This window comes from Emericellopsis cladophorae (genome assembly GCF_022114955.1).
Source record: "Emericellopsis cladophorae strain MUM 19.33 chromosome Unknown NODE_9_length_645218_cov_115_098568, whole genome shotgun sequence".
NCBI lineage: Eukaryota > Fungi > Ascomycota > Sordariomycetes > Hypocreales > Bionectriaceae > Emericellopsis > Emericellopsis cladophorae.
This window is the reverse complement of record NW_026250934.1, coordinates 604126-630880: the sequence shown is the minus strand read 5'-3', so window position 1 is coordinate 630880 and position 26755 is coordinate 604126. Positions and strand designations below refer to the sequence as shown.

Sequence of the window (26755 nt, the reverse complement as noted above, 5' to 3'; positions counted from 1 at the left end):
CGCTATCCTCGCGAGGCGATGGTATTGTACAAGACTATCGAGCCATCTTGTTCGCAAGCGATGCCGGTCCGTGTGCGCGCCCAGGATGGTGCGCAGCAGGTCTCAGAGAGAACGAATCCGACAGGCCAGGCTTGACTGGCCCGACGGCAGCTCTCTGCTTGCGAATCTGCAGGTCTGACTCCTATCCGCGGATCGACGACCAAGGCCCACCAACCACCACATCCCGGCGCTTGCGAGTTGATAGGTCCTATGAGGGCGTTGTGCAATTCAATGAACAATGACGACTTTTTGGCATTCCTCTCACGATCAACGAACGCGGTGGAAGCCTGTCGTGTTGGTGCTTTGCTACATCATTGGGAATCATCTCGCTGCCTGCGCGCGCTGGCTGGGGTTGTTGCAACCTGCAGTGCACAATGAGGAAAGTACGACCAAGAGGGCCAGGCAGTCTTCGAAGAATCAATTCTCCATGCGCTGATTCGCCAGACTCAGCTCCTGGTGGCCTCAGTAGCATGTGATTGGTAGATATTCAGGGAATTCAAACCAGTCAGAATTAGCCAGCCCTTCAGCCACAGTCGAGGCACCTCGCCTCACCACCACAACCATGAAGCCTGCAGGCATCGATTTCGTTTGAGCCTCTGAGCTGCAGGTCTTCCACACCACATGGACCATCGCGTCGGGTTGGTAGTAGTCGACGCATGCTGTACAACAATCGTATCGCAGGTCCATCGTTGTTCAGGCCAACCCCACACAATCCTGATCCAGGGCATCACAGGACTGGATCGCCTCTAGTTTGTCCCAGTGTACGGCAAGACTCGGAGGCAAACTTTCTCAAAATAGCTTGCATACTACATTCATGCGCTGGACGAAAACCTGGTCCAGCTGAGGTCTCTGCAGGCTGCGCCCCGGTGCGACGATGCACGTTTTCCTGGGCATGGCGGACTCCGCCACACTTGAGGCTTGACGTGGCAGAAGTCCTGTGGCTTGAGGTCATGAGGCTCTGTGGCTTCGACATGCTGGGCATCGAATTATCCTTGTCAAGTCACTTGCCTGGGCCCAGAAGTATCGGTACTTTGCCTTCCAAGGCATGACGATGGCGTTCTTCTGCCTCACCGACAGTTCAGAGTTTGAACATGGTCTCTGGGAGATGCTCAGATGACCGCTCTCAAGGCCTCACGATAATGACAACTTGATATCACTTTTGTTGGCGGTATCAAAGTCTCGAAAAGGGACCGACACCCTCCGCGGCAGTCGACCCTCCTTGAGCAGGGGTCGATTTTGATGATCCAGGGTCTCGCCTTGCTCATTGGCCAGCCGTCATTCCCCAGAAACCGCCCAGGATATCGCCAACGACGAATCGTCGTAAGAAGAATCACCCTTCTTTTCCTCAGATGGGACAACCACTGCGTCCGTGCTCACATTGAGCAACACTCACGTGCAGTGAGGTGGTGTCGTCGGTTGGTTGAGAAACATAGCCGTGGCTAGCTGGGCCTCTCACCGGAGCCCGTCGTCAAGCGAGATAGACGCGAGCGATTCGATTGTGTGTGTGCGCGCGCGCCGCACCGGACCGCACGCGGGCATGGGACGGATCTTGGCGGCTCAGAATATCTATCTCACCGGAGCCCAAAGCGGCACGGCAGACTGATCACCTGCTCAGAGCTCTAGCAAACGATGCGGCTCCTGGCCCTATCGTCGAGATCACGGGACCTTGGATGTGATCCCTTGGTTCTCGGCCGTCAAGTCGTTTCGGCAAGGGAGGTCAGACTGTAGCTGAGCGCGAGCACTTGGCTTTAGATTCGTCCGAGGGTTGAAACTTATCTTTGCAGACCGCGTGTATGACTCTGTAGTTTGCAAAATGCCTCATACGTAGCCCGTAGATTGTCAACATGTCCATCCCCAGCCCTAAGCGCCCATCAACGACACTAGATAGATCCCCGTTGAGGATCTTCCCGTCAATGACGGCTTCGCCCGCAACACATGACCTCGTTAGGCCCGAATGAACCGGAGAGATCGTCGCGGCCCTGATCAATGGCCTCAAGGCGGCCACTACGGGACCACCTCGGGCTCAGCCATGTGACGACAACTTCCAATTCTGATGAGCTCAGCTACGTCCTCGCTGTGCGCCATGCTCCTTACGGACGCCGCGTCCGCCTTCGCGCTCTCGATAAACATGATAGAAACCTGTGACGACACACGCCGCATCAATGTCACAAAGGGGGCAAGGGGGCACATCACGGTGAACGCAAAGTCGCCGAGACGCCGTGTTCCTTTATTCCGCTACCCTAGTGTACACTCATAGTATCTCGTCGTGTGCGAGCGCGCCTCTACCTAATCATTTGTCATTAACACCTAGTGTAGCAAATCATGGGCCGAAGATGACCGGATGAACATCAAGCACCGCCGAACCTGGCAGCGCGCTTCTCCGCCTTGGCCTTCTCGACGGGATCATTGAGAATGCTCGACTTCATGGCCGCCGCAGGCTTGTTGCCAGTCGGAGCATCAGCGCCACCCCGACGTCCATCCCGTCGCCCGCCTCTGCGATCTTGGCTCTGTCGCTTGTTGGGTCGCGCATTGTCCGCCTCCGCGTTCCTCCCACGTCCCCTCTTCAGGGGCCTGTCGGGAAGCGCAGAGTCCAGTCCGCTGACAGCGTCCTCCTGGACACCGAATCGCTCCGCGCGCTCGGCGAGCTTCTTCTTCTCCTCGTCTTCCTCTATGCCAAAGCGCTTGGCGCGGTCGGCGCGCTTCTTCGCCTCGTCGGACGCGGACGAGGCAGCGAGGCCGGCAGCGAAGGACACGGGCTCAGGCTTCGCCTCCTCAGTGGCAGGCGCGGCGGGTTCCCCCTCAGGGACCTTGGTCTCCTCGGGGTTTGATGCACTGGGGTTGGCAGTCGCGGCGTCGGCGGTAGCAGCAGCAGCCTCGACAGGCGCAGGCTTGGCGGCGGGTGCTTCATCGTCTGAGTAGCTGATCAAATCTTCCTTTGGCGCGGCTGCGGGAGATGTTAGCTGGTGTCCTCGGGGTGTTGAGTGCTGACCGCGACTGACCTTCAGCATTCGCCTCTTGGTTTGACTCCTTCTCTGTGCTTTGGGGTTCGGCAGTGCCATTGGCCTCGTCATGCTCCTTGAGACGCGCGACCAGGTCCGCTTTGTTTCCTGTTGGCGAGAGCCCTCGCTCTGAGCAGAGCTTCTTGAGCTCTGGTACTTTGAGGGTGAAGTAGTCGGTCGCCATGGTCGCGACAAGGGGACGCGCAGCTGCGTGACGTGTTTCAGAAATCGACACTTTTCTTGACGTCGGCGTTTCGTGAAGAGGATATTGATACCGGTACGTAAGTGTGGTTTCTTGGCAACGTCGATCGTGGATAGTTGGTGATGTATGTCTGGTTGGAGAAGGCTAACGTTGGAGGCCGTTCAAAGGGAGCCCCAGCCTCCTGTCGCATCTTTCTGTGTCTGCAGAGCTGGCTGCCCAGTTTGGAAGTATTCGCGCACGGACCACCTCACGCAGTCGAGGGGCGACAAGCAGGCGTGGCGAGCGGCTACCCTACAGGATCTCGTGAGACTCGTTTCGAACTGAACACTAGCTTGTGAATCCAGCAGTTTGCATTGTTTTAATTTTATTTTTTTTGTCTGGATAGTATATACGTACGTCTGTATAAGTCTTGTGTTTTGTCTGTTAGTTTCGGACATAATCCACGATTAGTGGTGGACAACGATCAGTGGTGGCTTGAATCATGATTAATCCATGCGCTACGATCTTTGACAAAGCTCCCTTGTTTGAATGCGGCAAACAGCTTCTTTTCACTAGGGCGCAATTCATGGTTCATAGTTCACAAGCAAAGCCGTGAGGTGCTACTTAAATTCGATGGCAAGAAACATTGAAGGAGGCTTCAATCAGCAATATCACCATCTTCGGCGCAAGCCCAGACTGTGGCCGCAGGCTCCTGGTTCCGACAGAAGGACGTCGTTACTCCTGAATGCAAAGGACAAAATGACTACGTCAGGACTACAGGAGATATGACTAGACTGCTAGTCTGTCATACCTAGTAACAATTAAGGTGAGCAGAGTGCTCTGTACGTAGTACGGTGGCTGACCCACTGATCTGATCCGTCCCCAGGCCCTGTCTCGCGCAGAGGAATGCATCAGCGGACCCCAAGATCTATTGCCATTTAAGGTTTCCACGACCCTGATGTTGTTTCTGATTCTCAGATCTTCTCGCATCAAAGCTCCATCGATACCATTCGCAAAACACCATCCTGCGGCCGACTCGAGCCAGTCACGTACAGAGATCTCCTCGTGAAAGTGCTCACGAGGGTACCGCATTTGACAAATCACCCAACGATCGTCCACCTATTGACGACTTACCGCTTCTCCCGCCGCACCATAGCTATCAACTTAGCCACAACGACAGCGACGCTTTGCGATGCGATAAACGGACCGTCAGCCGCAAAAGCATAAATCGAACATGCTTGTGCCTGCATAGCTGCTTCGACTCGATTACGAAGCCCTTACGGGCCTGTCGCGGATCCGACTCAATAGTCGAGAACCACCAGGTTCCCCCCAGCCTTCACAATGACGCGCCGCATCGTGCGCACGCTGCTCCAGGCGGCTGCCGCTCTCATAACGACCCTCATTCTCGTTCTCGTGCTCGATCGGAACTACCGCGTGCTTCCGAACTCGCTGCATGCCCACATGCCCACGCACCACCCTGGTCTCGTGGTGACGGACGTCACCATCGCGCAATGCTCGAGCGTCAACGTCTTTTCGTCATGCAATTTGGACAAGCAGAAATGGACGCGGGTAGAAAAGGATCTGCTTCTGGGAAAGTCATGGACACGCAGCGCTTTTCTGTTTGTCAGCCGGAAGAGGGAGGAAGACTTGATCGAAGGCGATAGTGTCGTGATGGATGTGACAGTCGGCCGCCTCAACCCTGGCAGCGCCTCCGGGGCTTCGGAACAGTGGGAGGCTCGACCGTCCGGGATATGGCTCAAACGTTCCATGAGCCACAAGGCGAGCGACGACAACCAGGCCATCACGGATGTGGACGTGGTATTTGGAGACGATGCCGTCGAGGCACGTGGGCACTGGTCTATTGTGGGCGTGCCACTGCTCCTCAACACGGAGAACCACTTCAGCGCTCACCTCACCGTCCGAAGAGGGCCTCATGTCCAGGAAAAGACGCCGAAACCTAGGTTCAACGATAACGGGCGCTTCCGAATCATGCAGGTGGCCGACCTTCACCTCAGCACGGGCGTGGGCAAGTGTCGCGACGCGGTCCCCGACAAGTACCACGGCGGCCCATGCGAAGCCGATCCGAGGACCCTCGAATTCATGGCCAAGATGCTCGAGGAGGAGAAACCGGACCTCGTCATTCTCAGTGGCGACCAAGTCAACGGCGACACCTCCCCCGATGCGCCGTCGGCCATTTACAAGTTTGCGAAGCTCCTCATCGAGCGCAGCATCCCCTACGCCTGCATCTTTGGCAATCACGACGACGAAAAGTCCATGTCCCGCGCCGCCCAGATGGCCATCCTCGAGTCGCTGCCCTACTCCCTCTCCCTCGCGGGTCCAGAGGACGTCGATGGCGTCGGCAACTACTACATTGAAGTCCTGGCGCGCGGCAAGTCGGACCACTCCGCCCTGTCCATTTACATGCTCGACACGCACGCCTACTCCTCCGACGAGCGCAACTTTCCAGGGTATGACTGGATCAAGCCCTCGCAGATCAACTGGTTCCGCCACACGGCCGAGAAGCTCAAGGCTAAGCACAAGGAGTACACCCATCGCCACATGGACATTGCCTTTATCCACATCCCGCTCCACGAGTACCTCGACCACACAAACCCCCGCGTAGGCGCTTGGCGCGAGGGCGTCACGGCGCCCACCTACAACTCTGGCTTCCGCGACGCCCTCGTGGAACAAAACGTCGTCATGGTCAGCGCCGGCCACGATCACGCCAACGAGTACTGCGCCCTCTCCATGCAGGACGAGGCCGGCAGCAAGGAGGAGCAGACCCCCGCGCTGTGGATGTGCTACGGCGGCGGCATCGGGTTCGGGGGCTATGGCGGCTATGGCGGCTACGTCCGCCGTCTGCGCATGTTTGAGATTGACGCCAACGAGGCCAAGATTACGACCTGGAAGAGGATCGAGCACGGGCGCAAGGTTGGTGAGAGGCACGATGAGCAGGTTCTCGTGGATGGGGGGCGTCCTGTCGCGCCGCAGGGAGGAACGTAGGCGGCCTCTCTACATGGGCTCTCTTATATGGGCCAGTTGCGGTTGTATGAATACATAGGCAGAGGATGCCGGGTACCTGGGATAGCGACTTGACTTCTGTTTTTCTTCCTTTGGCTCTATATTTGGGTTGTTTCTCAACGTCATGATCATCAGCAAGCACGGCTTGTAGGATATACTCACATGAACGGTGGCGGACACTGACCATCATCGACATGACATGATAGCATGCTCATTCCACCTCCAGTATATATATAAAAAAGTCGTTAAAAACGCAAACACTCATCGCTTGGCTGAAATTCCAAATCTCCCTCGTTCCTCTCCGTGCGCCGTTCCATTTCTAGCAAGCAGCCTGTCCCACCCATATATACGACCCATTGCAACCATATGCATCCGAAAAAGCAGGGGATATCATTGTGACAAAGGAAAATGCATGCCCAAAGGGCAAAAGGAGAAAAAAGATAGACGCACGCCTCAAACCCTGATCACTTCCTGGTGCACAAGTCGCAGCACCCAGGCCGCCTCGGGCGCGCTCGCGCACTGGAAGCACCACTTCTTGATATTACCACCCGTCGCCCCCGTGGCGGGCACGCCGCCCACCAGTCCATCTTGGTCTCGTACCTCCTCCCACACACCGCACACGATGCCGCGGCTGCCCATCTGCGTGAAACACCCGCTACCCAAGACCGCGTCCAGCATGATCTTGGGCGCGTCAGACTCCTTGCGGGGCAGCGTCGTCACCGTCACCCGCTTCTCTAGACCGTGGTTGGCACGGAGGGCCTGGTGCCACCCGGGCGGAGGGCGACGGATCTGGAGACTGCAGTTGCCGTAGTCCTCCCACTTTGTCGCGCTTGCCAGCAAGTGGAGTCGGATCCGTACGTTTTCCGCATTGAAGTTGCCGGGGATGTTGTGCCCGCTGTTCTCGACGCTGATGGACGGGGACCGGGGCGGCGTGTTACTCGCCGACGACGACGAGTACAGGCTGTTGCGCACGCTCCCAGGTCGGCTCTGCTTGTCGACCGAGGACCTCCCCAGGTTGAAGGTCAGGTTGCCTGCCGCTGACAGCCTCTTCAGGAAACTCTTGGCCGACGCGTTGGACGACGGTGTCGTGCTAGCACCGTCAAACGACTGGGGCGGCGCGCGGATCGAGCTGCGGTAGCTATTCTTCCTACCGAATAGGCTACGGCGTCGCGAGCTGGCGTCCTCGTCATTGGTGGTCGGCGCCTGGTTCTGCCCGAAACTGCGGAATCTGTTCTCGGTTTCGAGCTGGATGAACTTTTGGTTACGGAGTCGGGCGTGGTGAACGGCCATGTAGAAGCTGAAGCAATCCGGCCCACTATGGCATCGGAACCTGAAGTTGCCGCCACTCGACTCATTTTTCCACATTGTACAGTGGTCAAGCATTGCCGACCGAATCTCCACATCGATGACCGTGCTGTGTCGAATGAGAACTAGAGGCGTGAGGTCCAGCGCAAGCATGGGTCGCGCGCTCTCTGGATTCTCGCCTGGCCCGACGGCTTGGAAGGGGTACGCCTCAATCATGCCGCCTCGGACGACAATGGCACAGGGTGCGGTGGTCACGTCTCGCCATACACCACTGTCGCTCCACTGACTGATAGACGCCATGAAGCGCTGGACTTGGTCGACGGGCGTCTCGGCTCTTGGCTCTGCAGGGACTTCTTCCCGCACCCGGTGCAATCCAGCCTGCGAAGCCGAGTTGGATGGCGTGAGGCTCAGATCGGAGTCAACGGGCGCTGCTTCTTGAATGCTGACGCCAAGCTCAGTCTGGGGTACATCGATCCGCTCCATCTCGTCTTCGTCCTCGTCCGATTCCAGCTCGGATACACTGCCATCAGAGTACTCTGTATAGTCTTCGGAATGCGATGACCGGGACACACCAGACCGTGACGCTTCGTCGGATGGGAGGTACTCGTGTTTGAGGGGCGAAGACCCGCGACGCTTGATGTGACCATCGCTCTGCTTTTTGAGCTCGGCGGGGGGCTTGATGGAGCTCTTCTTGCCATCTGGCTCACCCGAGGGCAGTGGACTGAGCGTGCGATGAATGGGCACCATCGGTGGAGCGTCTTTATGCTTACGTAGCGCATGAGGATCAGGTCGCATCCCTTCGTGGAGGGGCCGGCTGCGATCATGGCCACGGCTCCTTGGGCGATGGCGGTAGTCTTTCTGCGTAGGTGTCGTTTCTTCATGCTCTTCTTCGTCAATTTTCGGCGGTGTTGTGGTGACACCGGATCGCCTGCGCTGCTGCTTTGACGGGGGTGACCTCGTGGGCGTCGTTGGTCCCGCATCACCATATCTTCCCCCTTTCCTGCGGATGCTTCGAGCGCCAACGGGGATGTCGACAGCCTTTCGCTCTTCCTCCTCATCCTCGCCAATGACGCTTGGCTCTGGTTCCCTTGGAGGCACCGGTGATAGTGGTAAAATGTCGAGCCAATCCAAAATCTGATCTTCGCTGTCGGAAGTGAGGGTAAGGAGCTCTTGCCAGGGTCTTCCGTGGTGCATGCCTCGAACCATCAAAACCATATCGTTGTTGCCCTCGCCTGTACGCGCAGACAGATCGCCCATGAGCACAGGCGGGAACAGAAGATAGGCACGCCCATGGTCGCCGGTCTCGCGAATGAGCAAATCTCCCTTGTCACCTGCTGATTGCTGGTTGTCGCGATGTACCAACTCGACCTGGCACTCCAGGCGCTGCCCATTGGAGTGAGCGAGATCCAGCGAGAAGGCATCCTTGGCGTTGACCTGGAGACCTTGGTCGATTTCCACGTAGTCCAGGGCGCCCAGAGTCCTCAGATCCCGAGCGCGCGTCGTGTCCGTTCGCGCTGCCTCCTCATCCGCCAACCTAGCAGTCTCCTCCCGGTACCTGCGGCGCGACTTGCTCTGCAGCTCTTCAAAGTGCTTGAGCAACTCATGAGCGTCCTCCGAGGGCATAATGGTGTCGACGCACTTGATCAGCTTGACCATGTGCTTGATCCTGATCAAGGGTCTCTTCAGTAAGTGGGCAACATCCACCCGCTCGCCATCTTCGTTGAGGACATCACCGTGCTCGTTCCTCGGCATGGCGTTGAGTAGCGAGTCCTCATCCTCTGGCACGCCGGCAGCAGGCGCGAGGTTGACGATGAGATCCTGGAAGCCTAGGCGCCACGAATCGAGATAGCGGTTGTAGATGGGGACTATGCCGTGTGCCCAGTGCACCATTCGGCGGAGATCGTGGTGCGGCGCCTTCTTGTGGGCATTGCGTAGCTTCTCCAATGCAATGCCCATGCCCACAACAGCAGCAGACAGCCCATCAAGCTTCTGCGTGGATTTATCAAAGATATCAGCTGTCTTGACATCATTGACAACTTGTGAGAGCAGCACGGGAACAACTCCATCAACAAGTGTTTTAAGCTCTCGCGTGTAGAGCCCCTCATCGTCGCTGAACTCTCGCAACAATTCGTTGTGAGTGACCTGATCACCGTGTCCTCGTACCTTGCGCAAGCTTGGCCTTGTCCTCTTGATGGAATCTGGGATGCTCCTGTCGTCAGGTAGGGACAGCACCGACACCAAGTCAGAGTGTTTCGTCAACCTCCTCTTGAGGCTAGGCGTAGCCCCGTTCTTGCTCTTGTCCCGTGAAAGGTTGCTAGCCTTTGTAAGAACAGTGGACTGAGTCAAGGTGGATTGTGACACGTCTGAAGTCATATCCGACTCCATGGCGCTGGAGCTCTCTTCCGACATAATTGTAGATAGCTCGTAATTGCCATTCGTTGGAGGTCTGAGCCTGGGCCCGGCCATTCTAGGCGTTTGCTCTCTTGATTCTTGACTTAATTCAGAGGTGGTGGGAGTCTCGTCGTACAGGTAGCTTGACCTGGTGTCGCACCCAGACATTGTCCGGTCCTCGGACATGTCGTCGTCGTACTCATCATCCTCGAACCGCCGCTCCTCCTGGCCTTGGTAGTTGAACGAGGGTATACGCTGCACAGACTCTCCGGAGAAGGCGTCCTTTAGCATGCCAAACAGCGGGCGCCTCACCTGCTTGGTGGGCGTCGATGAATTGCGGATGGCACTCCGTCGCTTGAGACCATCAGATGACGTTTTTGATTTCGGGGTCACGTCATTCACGCTAGTTGAAGGCAGCGACGTGTCTTCGCTACGCATGGACTCTGATTTGGTACGAGAATGACCACTAGTGCCTGTGTCGTGGGACGATTTGCGGTCCGTCCGGGGCTTCCGTTTAGCTTCAAGGGTCGGTTGCCTTGAGGACTGGTCAGGGACTGGTTGTGGCACCGGCTCTGGAGTTCGGTCTTTGGTCTTTGTTTCCTCGGCCGCGCTTGTCTTGTTCTCCTTGTCTTCGACGAATGGGTCTACGGTATCATGAAGCCAGTTTTCGATGTTTGGCGGCCTGTTCGCTGCCGTCGGGCGAGGTGGCTCGTTCATTTCGGATATGATCTTCTTACCCTCTTGCATGACCTTTTTGAAGACGTTGAGACTAGCCGTGCGCTCTGGCGCCTTTGGTTGCTTGGGTCTGCTCCGTGCTGGTCCATTCAGTGGTAGGTCGAGCTCGCTGAATGCTGAATGGCCCCAGGGAATCTCTCCGGGGATGTCAGCCAGTGACTTGTGTGAAAGCTCAGAGCCCAGAAGCTGAGAAGGCGACAACGCTGATTCATCATCCATCTCTTGTTCTCGAGTTTTCGAACCGTGGTTCTGAGAGCGCTGTCTGGCCTTGGTGTTGCCTCGCGCCTTGGCTGGGACGCTCAAAGCAGATTCCACGTCTTCAATCACCTCGATAAAGTCCTGGCCCGTACTTTGTGAAAGCTCGGATGGCTCCTCAATCACCTCTATGCGATCGAGTGCAGACATTGGTGGCCGCGGCGATGACGGAAGCGTCTTGCTTCTTGACCGGGACAGGCCAGTGGACTCGGTGAGCTCCGTGGATAACTCGCTCTCCACCTTGATCTCGGACTCGCCGTCCACGGCCGAATCCATTGGGGCAATGCGGATTCCATCGTCGTCCTGCTTCTTCGTCCGCACATGCTTGACCCTGGTTCCGTCCACCGGCACCGACCCATTGCGCTTGTGGCGAAGCGACAGACGTGCTGTACCATGGCTCTTGGCTGAAGTGGCACCCTCACTACGGATGTCGCTGAAATCAACGTCTGAGATGATACTCCTGGCCCCCGACTTGCCCGAAAGGCAGGTCCGTGGCGGGGGCGTATCTGGCACTTCGACCTTGTCTGCCCATGCCTTCACCCGGTTGGACACGTTTGCACCAGCTGCAGTCTGCAGAGTGAAATTCTTGGGCATCTGACCACCCGCGGGTGATCTCTTCGGCGATAGTCTTCGTGGGGATATTTTCCGTACCGGCGACTTTTTCCTCGGTGGTGATTTTCGCTCTCTGACCTTTTTCCAGTGCTCGTCGCTGACCACCCTCTTCTTTGGGGCAGGCGTACCCTCTGAGCTGGCGGGTGTCTCGCCCGGAACCTTGTATTCCACGACGGGCGGCTTCTTCTTCTTTTTGCGCATCTTGATCCGTATCCTGTCTTCCTCGGTGACATCTTCGAAACCTTCTTCTCCGTTAAAGGCCACGTCAGTCGGCTCGGTGGCTGCGTCATCTGGTGTGGGTGCGACTTTGACTGCTGCATTCGCTTTTTGCCATGCCTTCACGCGATCGCGAACGCCTCCAGGTGGCTGGACTCTCCTCACAGCGCTTTGGCGCATCTCATGCCGTAATTCGGCCTTGACAGCCTCCACGCTCTGGCGACGTTGACGTTCGGCAGCGAGGCGAGCTGGTGAGGGGCGGCCTAAGAGGAAGTCGGCAAGAAGTGTAGGTGGTTCAGGTTTCTTGGAGTTTGATCGGGGACGCTGTCCGTGACCAGTGACCTGTCGTGTGGGGGTTGACGGAGCATCTTTGGGCTGCTCCTTCTCTTTGGCTGCATCTGGAGTATCCTTGGGAGGCGCGTCAGACTGTGGCTTTGAGGTTGAGGTCGCGGTCGCGGTCGCGGGGTCGGATGAGGCGTCCGTTTCGGCAGCCATCTCGGTGGTAGATATTGGAGTCGCTACTTTTGTAATTTCATGCTGTTGAGTATTTTTGTATCATGTGGGATTGACGCAATGCGAAACACGGCGTCAACACAGGGTAGGGTCGTGATGGTATAGTGAGCGGCTGGAATGCGACGAGGTGGGATGTTTGGCGGGAGGGATGGATGGGGTCGAGATCGGGATCAGGAGGTGAATTGTGGCACAATTAAGAATGCGAGGTCAGTTCGGCGAGCCGCAGAAAGAATGACAGCCAGCTCGGGACGATGTGACGCGACGAACGAGGTGACGATGTGGTGAGATGATGTTGTCGAGGCCTCGAGGACGACAAGGGCATCGTAGCTTGGCCTGGCTACGATATTACGGTCTAACTACGCATCAATGCAGATTGGGCACGCTCATCAACAAGGCCAGCGGATGCCACAGTAACGGCCGCGTCAAGTTGAATCAACAACCAATAGCGGAGACTGTGAGCAACACAATTCCTGGCATTGTTGGTTAGACTGATGGTGGCGTATGCACCTCATTCGCCGCTAGCAGGGCCCGACGCGGGCCTCGTCGATCGACCAATCAGGTGTTATTTCTAGGAGTCGGATTGAAAGGCGGTGCTGTCTGCCACGCACTTCTTCCATGTCATAATGTTCGATATTTCACGGCTGCTGGACACGATCCGGAACACATAAAACACGATTCTCCTTTGGTCCTTGATCACTGTACAATGCGGAGGGACGACAATGAGCTGCTCGTCCCTACACAACGCAAACAAAGTCCCGGGATCCACCGTTGAGCTGCACATCTGCCCAAGATGTTAACAACCTTGACTCCCTGCCCCTGTTATTTTGGTCGTGGCTGAAAACAAGCAACACAAGGAATCAGACATTTCACAACGCTCCTCATTCCAAGCAAGCGATCTGGATTCTCCCAGCCCTATCTGGGGATATACTGGTGCTTGCACTGCTGGCAATGGCCCCAGCCGCCTGTACGATCACGTCAAACTGGATACGATGACTGCTGGGCCCTACTTGGACGCCTGAACAGCTTGCAAAAACATCGCTCTACTAACAACCGGTGTCCAGAACTTGAGGCTTGGCCAGCGATCCCACAGCTGACTGACTCTATCTGATGTGGCTATCGCTGCAGCAGGAGGAACACCATCCCCGCATTCACCCGAGGTGAGACAGAGGGGTCCTATGACCTGTGCCACACGCCACTCATGTCACAGTGGGCACTTGACAGCCTCGCTTCAGGGCAGCAATAAGAAGAATGAACTGGTATTTCTGTTGCTTTCCCTCTTGCCAGTATGCGTATGCTAATGATAGCAGCACCATGATGTGCCTGCCCATGCTATTAACCACCCCCATGCGGTACCAAAGAATCACAGACAAATCGCCGCCGGATGCAATATGATGATGCGAACCAACAAAACGCCTAAACTCCGCCCATGCATCATCTCTAGTCCCTGGGGGGCAGTATGAACCTGACCTTCTTCTTTGGCTTCCCAGACACCTTCGTCTTCTTCTCCGCGGGCGTATCGGGCTGCTGTGCATCTCGAAGTTCCTCCTCCGTCTCCTCCTCGATGCTCCAGACGTCGGGGCTGGGTACACGCCAGAGATGGCCTGGCCGGAGGGAAGGACTGCTGCTGCGCTGACCACCCCCCCGGGACCGTCCTCGAGGTGTAGGTGCCGGAAACGAATGTTGTGATAGTAGGGCATTGGCACTGCGGCCGAACGATGGGCTCTTTGCTAGGCTGAGGCCGTCAATGTGGAGATCTTTAAACGATGTGAGTCGTGAATTCAGAGGTGACCAGTGAATGTAGTCTTCCTCGTCGTCGTCGTCACCATCATGTTCATCTGGCGATGTCATGCCAGAGTCGCACTCGGGGGAGGATGGACGGTCTGGCTTGCTCAGGCCCTCCAATGTCGAAGGGCTGACGCTGCGGACCATCTCCGCCGGATGGTTGGGGTCCTCGATGCCAGCATCGAAATCTGTGCCATAGTCTACGCCGACGTCGTCTGGCGTTGGTGTGAGAAAGTAGGTCAGAGGGTCATCGTCCATATCATCCAGCAGCGGTCGAGGCTCATTAACCTTTCTGTTGCGAGGGGTCTCGAGCCACATTTGCGTAGGGGGCCACGAGTCCCTCCGGATTCTCACTTCGGCTTCGGTAGGCATGTCGTTGGCTAATGATGGCGGATGATGCACGTTGGGTCTGCGAGGCATGGAACGCCGATGCCTCCGGTAATATTTCCACAGAGCCACAATGGGCGTCTTGGGTTGGACTGTGAATACTGGGCACACCAGCAGAGGCAGTGATGATGCGAGGGCCAGGTTAGCCTGTCATGGAAGAGAAAAGGAGTTTTTCCGCGACAAAGAAAGCGAATGGATCAAAAGGCATCATTCTTATGGGCTGTCGATTTCTTATAAAGTTGGCTGTTGACCAGTGGTCACGGGCAATCAAATGGCGCAAGGCTACCGATACCATGCGTGAGACAGGTCTGTCACAGTCAGGCTAGAGAGTGAAGCCCTGTGAGTCGATATGGCGGTCATCGACATGCCAAGACAAGCGCATTGCATGCACGTGAAGTCGCCTCCTACCACCTTGTGGGCAGAAGCTTGGCACCAAAACAAGGCCGCAGCCTCGCGAAATACGAGAGTAGGCGACCTTCCCCAAAGTGCGTGACGAATCATGGTTCGCAAGTCCAAGATAAGAGGCGGAGGCTGGGCAAGAAAGCTTGCTTCCAGCTCTCCAACGTTTGTAAGCTGAGACAGCATGCCACCATCTCCAGGACCATCTGACTCCCGAGCCCCAGAATTGCGTGGTGGGTGGTGACTCGGAGCCCCCATCGACTTTGGGAAGTCCATGGTCATGCCGGTTTCCCATATGAGAATGCCATCTGCATGATTCCCATATTGAATCGAGCAATCTTCGTTGGATCGGAGATATTCCTGCCTCTTGAACCTGCGTCTTGAGCACTGAGATGCATGCAGCGTGCCTTGCATGTCCGCATGTTGCAAAGTTCAACTTCATCCATGACACTGCTCGAGCCTGCCAAGGCAGCAGAAGTCTCCGGCGAGGTGGTCATCTGAGGCTTGCAGGTTGGGGATGGGGTGGCGTCCGGTCCGGCCCTCCAAAGAGCTTGCGGTTGACGCGCGTTGGTACGCGCACCATGGTACGTAGATCGATCAACGCTGGAAGTGCCAAGCGCTCTTTGAGCAGTACCATCCAGACTGGTCAATAGGGACCTTGGAGATAGTGCTGTGAGCTTGTATCGTCATGGCACGACAGTTTATCGAGGCTTGCGCTAGTTGAAGCGCCATTGTTTGGAATGGCCTCGCACTTCATCGAGCCACGGGACCACGATGATAAGGAAGTCTGCACTCTGTCGGCAAAAGTGCGACTCGGATGTTCGTAGGATTCAGCATGACGTGCACGAGTTTTCTTTCACCTAGCGTGCACAGTGCTCGATCAACCAGCATCCAGAGTCGACAAGGTATTTATTCAGGTTGGCACCAAAGCACTTGGGCCGTCGGGTCTCATGGAGCACATGCGTACATTCCGGCTTGATGGCGGTGTGGGCAACTGACCCACGATCCAGATAACTTGTGATTGAAGCCTAGCCCTGCGGCCCGCAAAGGGTGTCGTCACGCGCTTGATGGCGGGGAATTTAGCGGGGACTACCCTGTCCATATCAGATTCCAAGCAGGACAGAGGAGAGAACGCTTGACTCCATGACATGACATGGCTAGCCCAAGAGCCAGATGAGCATTTCAGGGTGTGCTCTGAGATGACAAGTTCAAGCGTTGAGGTTCGCCAGCGGAGACGATGAAATTCGATGAAATGTAATGTCCGCCGCCCCGCTTCTTCACTGTCACAGAGGTAGCATCACGTGATATGCTCACTCCCCATTCCATCTCATCGCCTCAACTCATCACATCTCACAAGGACAACTGCCTCACATTAACTGCCCACCCATTCCACCGCGGCGAGGAGATAGACTCAAGCGCTGTCAGGATCACCTACGTAACACGCTCAAGCTTCATGATTTTCGTCCAATTGGTGCTCTGATCGTCTTCGTACCCCTTCGACACTCCCGCGCAATCTGGACGTGTCAAGCCCTTCCGTCATGACGCAGCTTCCCACCACGGCTGCGCCGTCTCGATCCCACGCTACACAGCCGGGACACCGAACTTCCCAGCCGTTGCGAGCTATTTCGTACAACATCCGATATGCCACCCAATCGCCGGTGTTGGGCGAGCGACCCTGGACCGTGCGATGTCCCAAGCTGTGCACGCAACTCAACTTCCTCACCGCAGGCCACGAAAGTCCCTTCATCTGCCTGCAAGAGTGTCTCTACTATCAAGTAGTCGATATACAATCACGTCTGGGCTCCAGCTGGTCTCACATTGGGCGAGGTCGCGGCAGGGCCGAGACGGATGGCGAGTTCTCGCCCATCTTCTACCGCTCCGGCATCTGGTCCTGCGTACGCAGCGAGACACGCTGGCTGAGCGAAACCCCCTACCAGCCATCCAAAGGCTGGGATGCTGTGCTGAACCGCATAGTCACCATGGGCGAGTTTGTAAACAAAACCAGAGGCACCCGGGTTGTGGTGATGAGCACGCATTTCGATCACATTGGTGTCAAAGCGCGTCAGCATAGCGCTGAGCTCTTGATCCAGTTTGCCAAAGAATGGAGCCATGACAGTGACATCAGCCCTGCCGTCGTCCTGATCGGAGGAGACTTCAACAGTACGCCGAATGACGGCGCATACAAGACCATGACAGCCCCCGGGTCAGACATGTCCGACATTGCAAGTCTGATCCCCGTGGACCAGCACTACGGAAACCACCTCACGTACACTAGCTTTGGAGAGCCGACGGAATGGCCTAAACGCATTGACTTTCTGTTTGTGCAGGAGCCCCGGACAGCGGTGATTACGAGCTTTGGCGTCGTCTCCAACAGTTTCGACGACCAGATTCGTATATCGGATCATCGCCCGGTTGTGGCGGACATGGATATTGTGTCTTACTTTTGAGGAGCGCACGGCCACAAGGGCCTATCAGGACGCAAAGATCGTAACATGCGACCTCGCCTAACATTTCGCATCACCTCTACAAGGCATGCTCACACGGAGCCCGCGTCGCGATGCGCTCGTCGCGATGCGCATCAAACCAAGACAAGCGTTTTCCCCACACCTCCCACTTCTGGGGGAGCTATGTGAGCAATCGGTACCACCCGTGCGGCGTCTGAAAGGTGGTGATGGTGGGATCAATGCTCGGTGGTTGTTAGCCATCGAAATGGCGGTGAGGGGCCAAATGTCCACACACTGAGAACCGCCATTGCTCTAGCAATCGATGCCATTATGCGATCATTCGTCCGCTTTCAACAAAGACGTACATTCTGTCCGTTGCGATTTGCACCGAGAAGCATTTTGTGAAGAGGGTGGCGAGCCTCACGCTACCGCTCGTGGGACTGGGTCGCGGCGGACGTTGATGGACGCCTTCTTTTCAGACTCGTCATCGTCAACGAATGGCAGCCGCCCTTGGCGGCCGGATTCTATCGCCAGCATGCGCCTTTGTGGGGTTTCTGAGATCTTCGAGGACGAATATGATGGCCGTGAACCCTGCGCCTGCGTCAATGCGTCTGCTTGCGGCTTTATGGGCTAGATTGCCAATGACCGTCCAGATGCATGCGGCCAATCTTTTCTGGGAAACAATTGACTTGCAGTGAGTGAGCACATGGAACATGTCTGTCAGCAGCTGCTGCGATGGTGAGCGCACGGCTGATCGCGGAGCACGACGTGCAATGCGCGAAAACGTACTGCGCATGCGCAACCCAGGTCATGTAAAACGTCTCTGCCCCCAATCGGGACACGGGTCTTGTCCGATAATGAACACTCCACGAGCGCGTCAAGGAGGTGGTCACTCGAGGGCGCCCGTCGCCGTCAACATGTCGACACGTTGATCTTGAGTGGTTTGCATGACTGGCCGCCCAGCAAATGGTCTTCTCCTCTTCTACTACATACTGCGTCGGCGCACCGAAGCGTCCGGAATGGGGCACCGGTCGTGAACCGGGGAACGGACGGGATGGGGCAGCTTGGTGGGTTGAAGGCATGGACGGGACATGAGCCGAGGGCGGGAAGGTGGGAGACGACGTCGAGTCATCAGGATTCAGGACAAGGCGCGTGTCGAACGTTGAATGACTGAGTGACGGGCCGCGTTGCTGCTGCTGCTCTGCTGCTGCACCTATAGGAAAGAGGATGCGCTGGCGTTGAGTGTACTCTTCCTGCACGAATGCATCACAGAGGCTTACGGGTAGCTGGGCACTGGCTAGCTAGTATCTGCACCTGCGCGGACGCAAAATTGCGTCGTTCTCTGCTTGCTGAACCGTCAGCCAAGTTGTACTCTGTTCAAACCCGTGATGACTCTTCAGTCTACCATGCATAGTTTCGTTGCTTCTCGCCACTATGCGACTGTCGTGTACGTTCAACATTGTGCCATTGGTACCCGACACTCACTCCTCGACTGGTACAAACTCTGCCGTTGACGTATCGGGCACGAACGGGAACCGCCACCAGATGGCAAATCTTCACACTGAGCGTTTCCGACATGGCATTTTCACTCTGGTCGTGCCGTCTCGCTGGCTTTCGCCGTTCGGGACACCCCTGTTCGGGCTCGGGTATGGTGGAGCAACATCATGCAAGCTCTTGGGACATGATCGTGGCACCAGCCCAGGCGCCCCATCGTCCCCGTCACCAGAAGTGACAACTCGAAAACTAAAAGTGACTCAGGATTCTAAGTGTATCCTTGAGGACACATGGCCTTGGAGACAGCCCTGTCAGGCCCAGTGGGTGTTTCAGAAATCAGAGGCCGTCTCGCGCGCTGGCACTGAACTGTCGTATGTACAGTAGACGTACCGGGTCGGAAGGGAAAGGCCATGCATCGACTGGACCCCACAGTTGGGCTCGAGTGCTTGAGAATTTGAGACCTGGGCGCTATCCAGTCGTTCGCTCAATGGCTCACCCGCCTCACTGAACAGGCTAGACCCCAGGTGCTTGGGATACGGCTTCTCTTCTGGAAGGTTTATCAGCGGAGAGTATGGCACCTGGTCAACCGGTGCACAATTGGCTCGTCGAATGGCGATACGTTTCGAAAGAAGGCATGGATGTATACGCGCTTACGTGCTGCTCTACGTGTAGAGAGAATCGTTGGATCAACGACTGGAGACGGGATTCATCGTGGAGGGGTGTGTGAAATCGACCCTGGTCTCTCATCAGGGACCTGTTTGTGCGCCAAAATAGGATACTTGTTGATCAATGCTATCCTATCCGTAGTCAACTAGGTTCAGATTTGAAGTAGCAATTGATAGCCAGTTCCTTAGCTCGGATGCACTAGGCGCTACGCACTACTTTTTGTTTTGTATAACTAGTTGTACTGCTGGGCTGTCTGCTAGGAACTCACTTGTCATTTTCTGGGGTTTGAATTGTGATGCCCCCTGTCGGCGCAGGTCGACAAGACGCTGGCAAGCACAGTGCTGTGCTACAGACGGCAACCACACGGCGGGCAACAATGACAGCACTGCGCAGTGCGCAGTACGCAGCAGGCGACGATTGGAGGTTTGTCGAGCACAATCATACCCATTAATCAATTCCTGCGCGCTGCCTGGAGATGCAGACGCCCCATCCCTGCTTGTCCCCACCCCCATTCCTCCCGCCGTTGCTGGTTGCCACAACCTGAGTCCCTGTGTGAGTGTCCCCCTCCCTCCCGTCCGGCCTTTCGAGAAGTTACCCCTCTACGGAGTATGTTCCAGTCTGTCTGACTGCTCACGGTGTCTCTTTTATCTCAGGTCTCATGGAAAGCTCGTGGCTTTGCTCCCAGAAATACAGTATTCAAGACACCTAGGAGTGTCCTGAGAAGCAACCAGCTCCAGTCTCCTGTCCTATCTTCATCCAATCCAATCATCAAGTTCAACAAAGACAATCAACCCTACAGCTGGTGCAGTCCAGTACCATCCCCCTCCGCTACTCTAAAGTCGCCCTGCTGTGCGACATTACAGCTGGCAGGACCCGCTGCTGCCCACTGAGCCAGGCAGGTGCTCCCTCTGCATTGGCTGCGCGGTCGGTGCTTCCGTTTTCATAAGAAGATTCCTCCCCCAGATCTGCCGTTGCCGCTGCCTGACCTGGGTCTCCCTCTCTTTTTCCTTTCTTCCCCTCAGTATCGACAACCACCGTCCGTCCGCCCACACACAACCGCGACACTCACTCACGACTTCACGAAACGATCACGACGACCTGACGCTCTTGGCTCTATTTACGATCAAGGTTGATTTTATGACATACTCAGCTCTTCCGCCTTCAATCAACCCGGTAAGAGCGGGACCAGAAAGATTCAATTCCAGTTGCCGTCCTGAATCTGACCCACCCTCCAAGGATCGTCCCGTTCCTCGTCCTGGCTTCCTAGCCACGCTCGACCCAGCGCCTGCATTCCAATTGCGACCGCCACCCTCTGCGCGGCCAGACTTCCCCCACCAGCCCTGGGGCTGACGAGCCTTTCGTCACTGCTGCGCTTCTAGCGTTCCCCATATCATTCTCTCCTTCTACACGCTACGAAACTCAGACTCAGCAACCACCATGCGCGACCACAAGATCGCCTTTGTCGAAGAGGCAGACGACGACTCTGGCAGCTCCGTCAATGGTCGGGAAGGTACTCGCGTCTACGCATTTACCGACTGTGGCGATGAGCCCAGCACCCCGTCCAGGGAACGTCCCAACACCGGCAAGAGCAGACGCGGCGATCAACCCAACAGTACTTCGGAGTCGGCCAGTCGATCCGCCCGGAGGAAAGCAGAGGACAAGGAACACCGAAGACTGCGCGAAGAAGAGCGCAAGAAGCTGGAACGCGACGAGGCAAGGAGAGCTCGGGCAGAGAAGAAGGCTCTGGAGGACTCTTCCAAGGCTTTGAAGAAAATCCGACCGCAAGCCAGGCACTCTCAGACGCAACCCGTCATACAGCAATCACCGCAAGCCTACAGACGCGGCCACGTGGAGGAGTCAAGCTACTATGGAGTTCCTCAACCTGCGTCCTCGGGCAACCGACCTCGCGCAAAGACAAGACCCGCCAGCTACTATGCTGGGCAGACGCATCCACCTCCCCACGTTGGCAGCTGGCAGCCGAGTCCCATGATGCCAATGGCATTCTCACCGGCTGGTTCATACCCTCCCCCGCAAGGTTTCCCTCCTGGCCCGCCTCCCATGCACATGCCTATGCCTCCATCAAACGCGGGCCCGCCTGGGTACTTCGATGGAGGACCATCTCCGCCTACTCAGCACCGAGATCTGCGGTCCCGTTTTGAACGGCCTTCATCAGCCATGGGCGTACACCCAACCCCTCCACGAGGCTATGAGGCAAGCGACTTCGGGTTCGAGCACGATCAAGAGGATTTCTACGCGCGCCCCGGCGACGAGCCTCAATACCAGTCAAAGCGCTCTTCACGGACGGCCAAGCACGACGAGGACCGCAAGCGAATGCCTCCTCCCGAGTTCAAGAACGTCAGATCTGTTCCCCGCCGACCTAGCACGACTGCCAACCCGTCCACACCCTTCCAGCCGCCACCACAGCGACCGGCTTCGCGTCAGGGGCACTCTCGCCCACCTCGCCCATCTCATCGGCGATCTGTCGGTTTCCATGAGCAATCGGCATTTGACGATGACGAGGATGAGCTCGAGCAGGAAGACTTGTTCCACGACATGTCGCCAGAGCCAATCCACGACCAGCGCCGTCGGTCGATGTTTCGTCCTCGGCGAGATTCCATGTACTATGAGGATGACGAGTACGACATCGCCCCCGCTCGTTCTGGCCGCCGGGGAAGTGTCTATGGCTCGGTGCCTCTTGGTTCCGGGGGCGTCAGCCTACCCAAGGAGGACAAGTACCTGGAAGCCATGAAGTATCAGGAGGACGTCACTGGACCTACGCAGGTACCACTTACGGCCGACGCCCTTCGTAAGGCGAACAAGCCCAACGTTGCCAGCAGCCGTTCGACACGCAGCAGTGCCAGCCGCGACGAGAGCGAATACAACAAGCGCAGCAACGCGACTGGCATTACTCGCTCGTCATCTGGAGGCAACGGAGACGATTTCACGATCAAGGTGTCCGGTCAGGCTGTCGTGCGTGTGCCTGGCGGCGCCGAAATTGAATGTGAAGACAGTGAGATCACCTTCTCCCACGGCGGTCGAGGCAGCGGAGCAAGCGATCAAGCCAGCAGTTTCTACCAGCTGGAGGATGGGGCCAGCAGCCGGCGCGAGCGCAAGGCTCTCCCACCCTCTTTGCCGTACCGGCCCCGCGCACCTAGCCAGTCCGACTTGCAAAGTCGCAGGCAGTACGCTCCAAGCCACGCCCCTTATGAGCCCTTTGATTACTAAAGGGCATGTTCACGAAATAATGAGTTCTGATGACGCGACGAAACGAGCATCTATTTCTTTCTCTATCGCCTTCTGTTACGGTTACAAAAACTGGGCATATTGGGGCAGCGAGCGATATTCTTTTCTCTTTTTCCTTATTTTGGATCTCTCGTATTATTCTTTGGGCCAGGTTTCTCTCTGGGAGGGCGGTCTATCGCCGGAGTGGCGCCGCTGGTGGTGGTTGATATGTTTTTGTTTTTGTCCTTGTCTACCTGGCAGGGCATGGAAATTTTGATACCCCCTTTGGAAGTCGGCTGCTATATCGGAGGAGGACACGTCTTTCAGTTTTCTTTCCATGGCAGCACATGGTGCCCCGTCTGCGGTTGATGGCTGGGGGCTAGGAGTCTTGACTGGACAAGGACGGTTGAGCCACTTGGCTTGACCGGTTTTCGCATGTCACTCAAGGCCTCATTTCCCAGAAAGTAAGGTAATCAGGATGGGGCGCCTCATCGTTGTCATATTTCTTGATTTTGTCTTTGGTGTTTCCATCGTCACGGTCAGTGCTGAGGCCATGACCTTTTTGATTATTGCGTTAGACTGTACGGACAGCAGGGGTTCACACCCCTTTTGGAAACATACAAATTCTGTTTGAGTGCAGTGGAACAGGCTATTTTCACGGTGATATTTGACATGTGTGATTACGCTGTGGTCAGTTTGGATTCTTGCTGTTCGTTGAGAATGGCCTAGTGTTGCCCATGAAATACTTACAGCCTATTGACGGCGAAACAAATGCCTGGTTCACCGTCTGAGACTACTACCAATAAAATGTGAATCCATGGAACCGTGAAATATAGGCTGATTACATGTATTCACAATTGTGACTGACCATGAGGTTGTTGGAAGACCTTCCGGGTAAACGAGGCATGTCGAGGAATCCCATCGATATTGGAGCTCTTTGCAATGTGATCCTCCAACGAACGTAACGGCATCGGACATTAAGCACATGGCTGACGCTTAGGGATCTCTCTCGCTCTACTCCGTAGTCAACCTTGTTATCAATATTACTTCCAGGCTCAAGTTTGTTTCCAGGCGGAGGTGCATGCCCAACTAGCTTGAGTGGTTGCATGAACAGCCCCACCCCGTTGCCGCGCCAGCCAGCCAGCCTTTGTTTACTTTGCCCGCGACGTCATCATCGAAATGCCAGTGCACGTTCCGAGGACAGCAATTGACCACAACCCACCTTAAGACGTTGACATGATATTGGCTACGGTAAGGTGCACTGAATATAGACTTCTCAGTTAAGTGCGTTCTGTCGGAATTTGTCAGACTGTTACGGATAAACTATTACGGATACACTTTTGGGCTCGTGAGTCGTGAGCGCCTGGTGAACCCTGTCTAGCCGCAGCTGCCAGCCCCCAGCCATCGAGTTGTTGTGGAAACGGCAGCTTATAGCGTAACACTTGCCGCCCAGATTCTGGCCGACTCATCCTCCTTCAACACCTCATTATAGCTTTCAACGACAGTCAAATCAGCCTCCCAGCTTTTCATGCTTGGCTGATGCCATCTACAATCCATTTGTTGTTCCCATCTTGCTGATCAGCTACGTACTATCATTGAGAAAAGAGACAATATCCAGCTTCCGCGCCGCTGGCATTCCAGCCCAAGAATTCTAGCTGCCACCGCGATGGCACCAACCCTCAGAGAGTCTATCCTCACCCTACTCGCGCCCTCTCCCACCGACTCAGCTACAGGCCACCATGGCGGACCCCTCGTTGCGGCCAAAGACCTTCTCGCGCGGACTTCGTTGCACCGCCGAGATGACGACAAGACAGACCCGTCTCGCGGCGTTCTCGATCCGCACGACATCTCCAATGTCGGCTTCTTCGTGCTATTCGCCCTGATTGGCGTCGCATTTGTCTGCACGGGCATCTGGTTCTTTTTCTGGGCAAAGAATGGAGGGTTCTACTTCAAGGAGAACGATTGGGATGATTACAAGACGACCGTTTTGAGAAGAAGAGGACCCAACGGCACTTTGCTGAGCGGTGCTACGGAGAGTACGAACTTGGGAGGCGGCAGTGTCTACAAGGACGTTGTCGATGATGATGGCCGCACTGTTGTCACCGAATCGACGGCTTTGAGTGGTATCACGGCCGGACCTAGCGACATTGGCGCGCGCGAGAAAAGGGAGCGCAAGCGTGAGATGAGGGAAAGGGAACGTGAGCGCCGACGCAACGAAAAGGAGAGCACAAGCGAAAGCGCCAAGCGCTCTAAACGACATGTCGGTACTGAAGGCGTCGAAGACGAGGAAGCCGAGCGTGCGGCCAAAGAGTATCTGCGCAACTACCGTCATGAGAAGGCTGCAAGAGTGGGTGGGTTGAACAAGGAGAGCGAGGGCTCGCAGTGGGATGGCAGCACAAACCCCGGTGACTCGACCGTCTCGTCCAACCTGCTGTCCAACAAGCAGGCGACACCGACTTCCACCCCGACCAAGGCTGGTGGCATTCGCAAGGTCTACAGCACAACGACCAAGAACGAGAGCCCCTCCCGCCACAAGGAGCCCAGCCGTCGCTCGCGCCGTGAAGATGGACCGCCCCCTGCTGCGTCCTCCGGCACCAGCTCACCAAGCCGTGTTGCGCGCAGGGACTTTAGTTATCAGAGAAGCGTCGTCGGCTCGGACAGTGCGCTCACGGAGAGCCTACTGGAGGGCACGAGCAGTGACCTGGGCACCAAGAGTTACCATCACCCCAGGCCCGAGCTGAGGGCGCAGAGGCAGAAGGAACGCGAGGAACGACGGGCGAGAAGGGGAGGTTACCGCCGGGGCAGGGGAGAGGATGATGAAGAGCTGTGATGGGATGGTGCTTGGAACTTGAAAGGTAGGGAACGGCGCTGGATCGGAGTGGTTTGGATGTCTTGTCTCGACTGTATGTAGAATATGATAGGATGACTCATTATGAGGTCGGAAGTAAACGTCTTCTAGCTACTACGTTGCTTGCGGTTAGTCTGTGCGCATGTCTTTCGCAAACATCATGTCCACCTCGTCTGCATTGTTCTCAGAACATGTACTGCTCGATGAGTGTCATCCTGGCAACATGAAGGTCACTGTTTCGTCAGCCATGAGCTCCTGAGACATTGTTGGCACGTTGCCCCGGTGTTCTCGTTGCTGCAGTTGGCGCGCTCATGAAACACGCACCGCACGCTTGCAGTCAGGCGCCAGCAATAAAGTCTAGGCGCTTGTTTTGCGATGCCTCACAGTGCAGCTCTATCGCCTTGTTGTCAGCGCCTTAGCCAGGGCCTCGGCGATTACCTGTCCCTAGGTAATACTTTGTGGTAATCTTTGTCGACTCTGTACAATATGCGTTCTGATTTTGCGATAAGGTAACCCAGGATAACGTCACCAAGCCGACTTGGTCGTCATGGGCCGCCTGGCCAAGAGTTACCATTGTGTCCCCGCAAGCCTGTTAGTACACCCTCACAGTTTCTGACCAACCCCTATCAGCCCCGCAAGCCGCAGGTGTACCTTGGCGGACTCGTCCCTGTAGTCCCACTGTAAATGGGGGCCAGCCGGAGCGCCAATCGCCCTCGCTGGGGTCCCTGGAGGCCCTATCTGGACCTGGGTGTCCGGTAAGTTCCCTCCCGCTGGCACTCTAGTCTCTAACCCAACTTTGGCTGGATCCGGCTCGACTGACCATTATTCATTCATCCACCTGAATCAATCGTCCACCTGTCGACGTAGTCTCCTCATCTCCCTTTCCCTCCCTTCGGTCCCTTCGGATACACGTGTCTGTCATAGTCCATTTTCTTCACGGCCTTGAGCGAGATTTCCATTCCCACCACCGACCGACAACTGCGCCTAGCGACCACCGACCACCGGCCCCCAAGTGGCGAACATACGAGAGGAGGGCCGCAGACAGACCGACTCGCGCTGCTCACGCGAGGGCTTGGGTGCTGCATTGAAGGCGTCCATACGTCCTATCCCAGGACCAGCGCCAACGTTCAGACGATCTATGGGGAATTCGCGACGACAAGGGCACTCCTAAAGCAATCACGAGCCTGCGACCACACCATCTTACTCGCGGCGGTGACGCCGTTCATCTTGACATCACCACATAACC

General features: G+C 56.3%; 7 protein-coding genes across 7 annotated transcripts; 4 read left to right on the top strand and 3 right to left on the bottom strand.

Annotated features, from left to right (window-relative positions):
* Positions 1–2387: 2387 nt before the first annotated feature.
* J7T54_000735 (uncharacterized protein) lies at positions 2388–3222 on the bottom strand (the record flags this gene model as incomplete). Its single annotated transcript, XM_051504587.1, has 2 exons — positions 2388–2983; positions 3039–3222. The coding sequence occupies 2 exons, from the start codon at positions 3220–3222 to the stop codon at positions 2388–2390; spliced, it is 780 nt and encodes a 259-aa protein (XP_051364089.1).
* Positions 3223–4560: 1338 nt separating this feature from the next.
* On the top strand, positions 4561–6222 carry J7T54_000734 (uncharacterized protein; the record flags this gene model as incomplete). The annotated part of the gene is made up of 1 exon (XM_051504586.1): positions 4561–6222. The coding sequence occupies one exon, from the start codon at positions 4561–4563 to the stop codon at positions 6220–6222; it is 1662 nt and encodes a 553-aa protein (XP_051364088.1).
* Positions 6223–6693: 471 nt separating this feature from the next.
* On the bottom strand, positions 6694–12249 carry J7T54_000733 (uncharacterized protein; the record flags this gene model as incomplete). The annotated part of the gene is made up of 1 exon (XM_051504584.1): positions 6694–12249. The coding sequence occupies one exon, from the start codon at positions 12247–12249 to the stop codon at positions 6694–6696; it is 5556 nt and encodes a 1851-aa protein (XP_051364087.1).
* A 1455-nt stretch (positions 12250–13704) lies between these two features.
* J7T54_000732 (uncharacterized protein) lies at positions 13705–14421 on the bottom strand (the record flags this gene model as incomplete). The annotated part of the gene is made up of 1 exon (XM_051504583.1): positions 13705–14421. One exon carries the CDS (start codon positions 14419–14421, stop codon positions 13705–13707), a length of 717 nt encoding a protein of 238 aa, XP_051364086.1.
* Positions 14422–16373: 1952 nt separating this feature from the next.
* On the top strand, positions 16374–17282 carry J7T54_000731 (uncharacterized protein; the record flags this gene model as incomplete). The annotated part of the gene is made up of 1 exon (XM_051504582.1): positions 16374–17282. One exon carries the CDS (start codon positions 16374–16376, stop codon positions 17280–17282), a length of 909 nt encoding a protein of 302 aa, XP_051364085.1.
* Positions 17283–20876: 3594 nt separating this feature from the next.
* J7T54_000730 (uncharacterized protein) lies at positions 20877–22664 on the top strand (the record flags this gene model as incomplete). Its single annotated transcript, XM_051504581.1, has 1 exon — positions 20877–22664. The coding sequence occupies one exon, from the start codon at positions 20877–20879 to the stop codon at positions 22662–22664; it is 1788 nt and encodes a 595-aa protein (XP_051364084.1).
* Positions 22665–24327: 1663 nt separating this feature from the next.
* J7T54_000729 (uncharacterized protein) lies at positions 24328–25491 on the top strand (the record flags this gene model as incomplete). The annotated part of the gene is made up of 1 exon (XM_051504580.1): positions 24328–25491. One exon carries the CDS (start codon positions 24328–24330, stop codon positions 25489–25491), a length of 1164 nt encoding a protein of 387 aa, XP_051364083.1.
* Positions 25492–26755: the final 1264 nt, after the last annotated feature.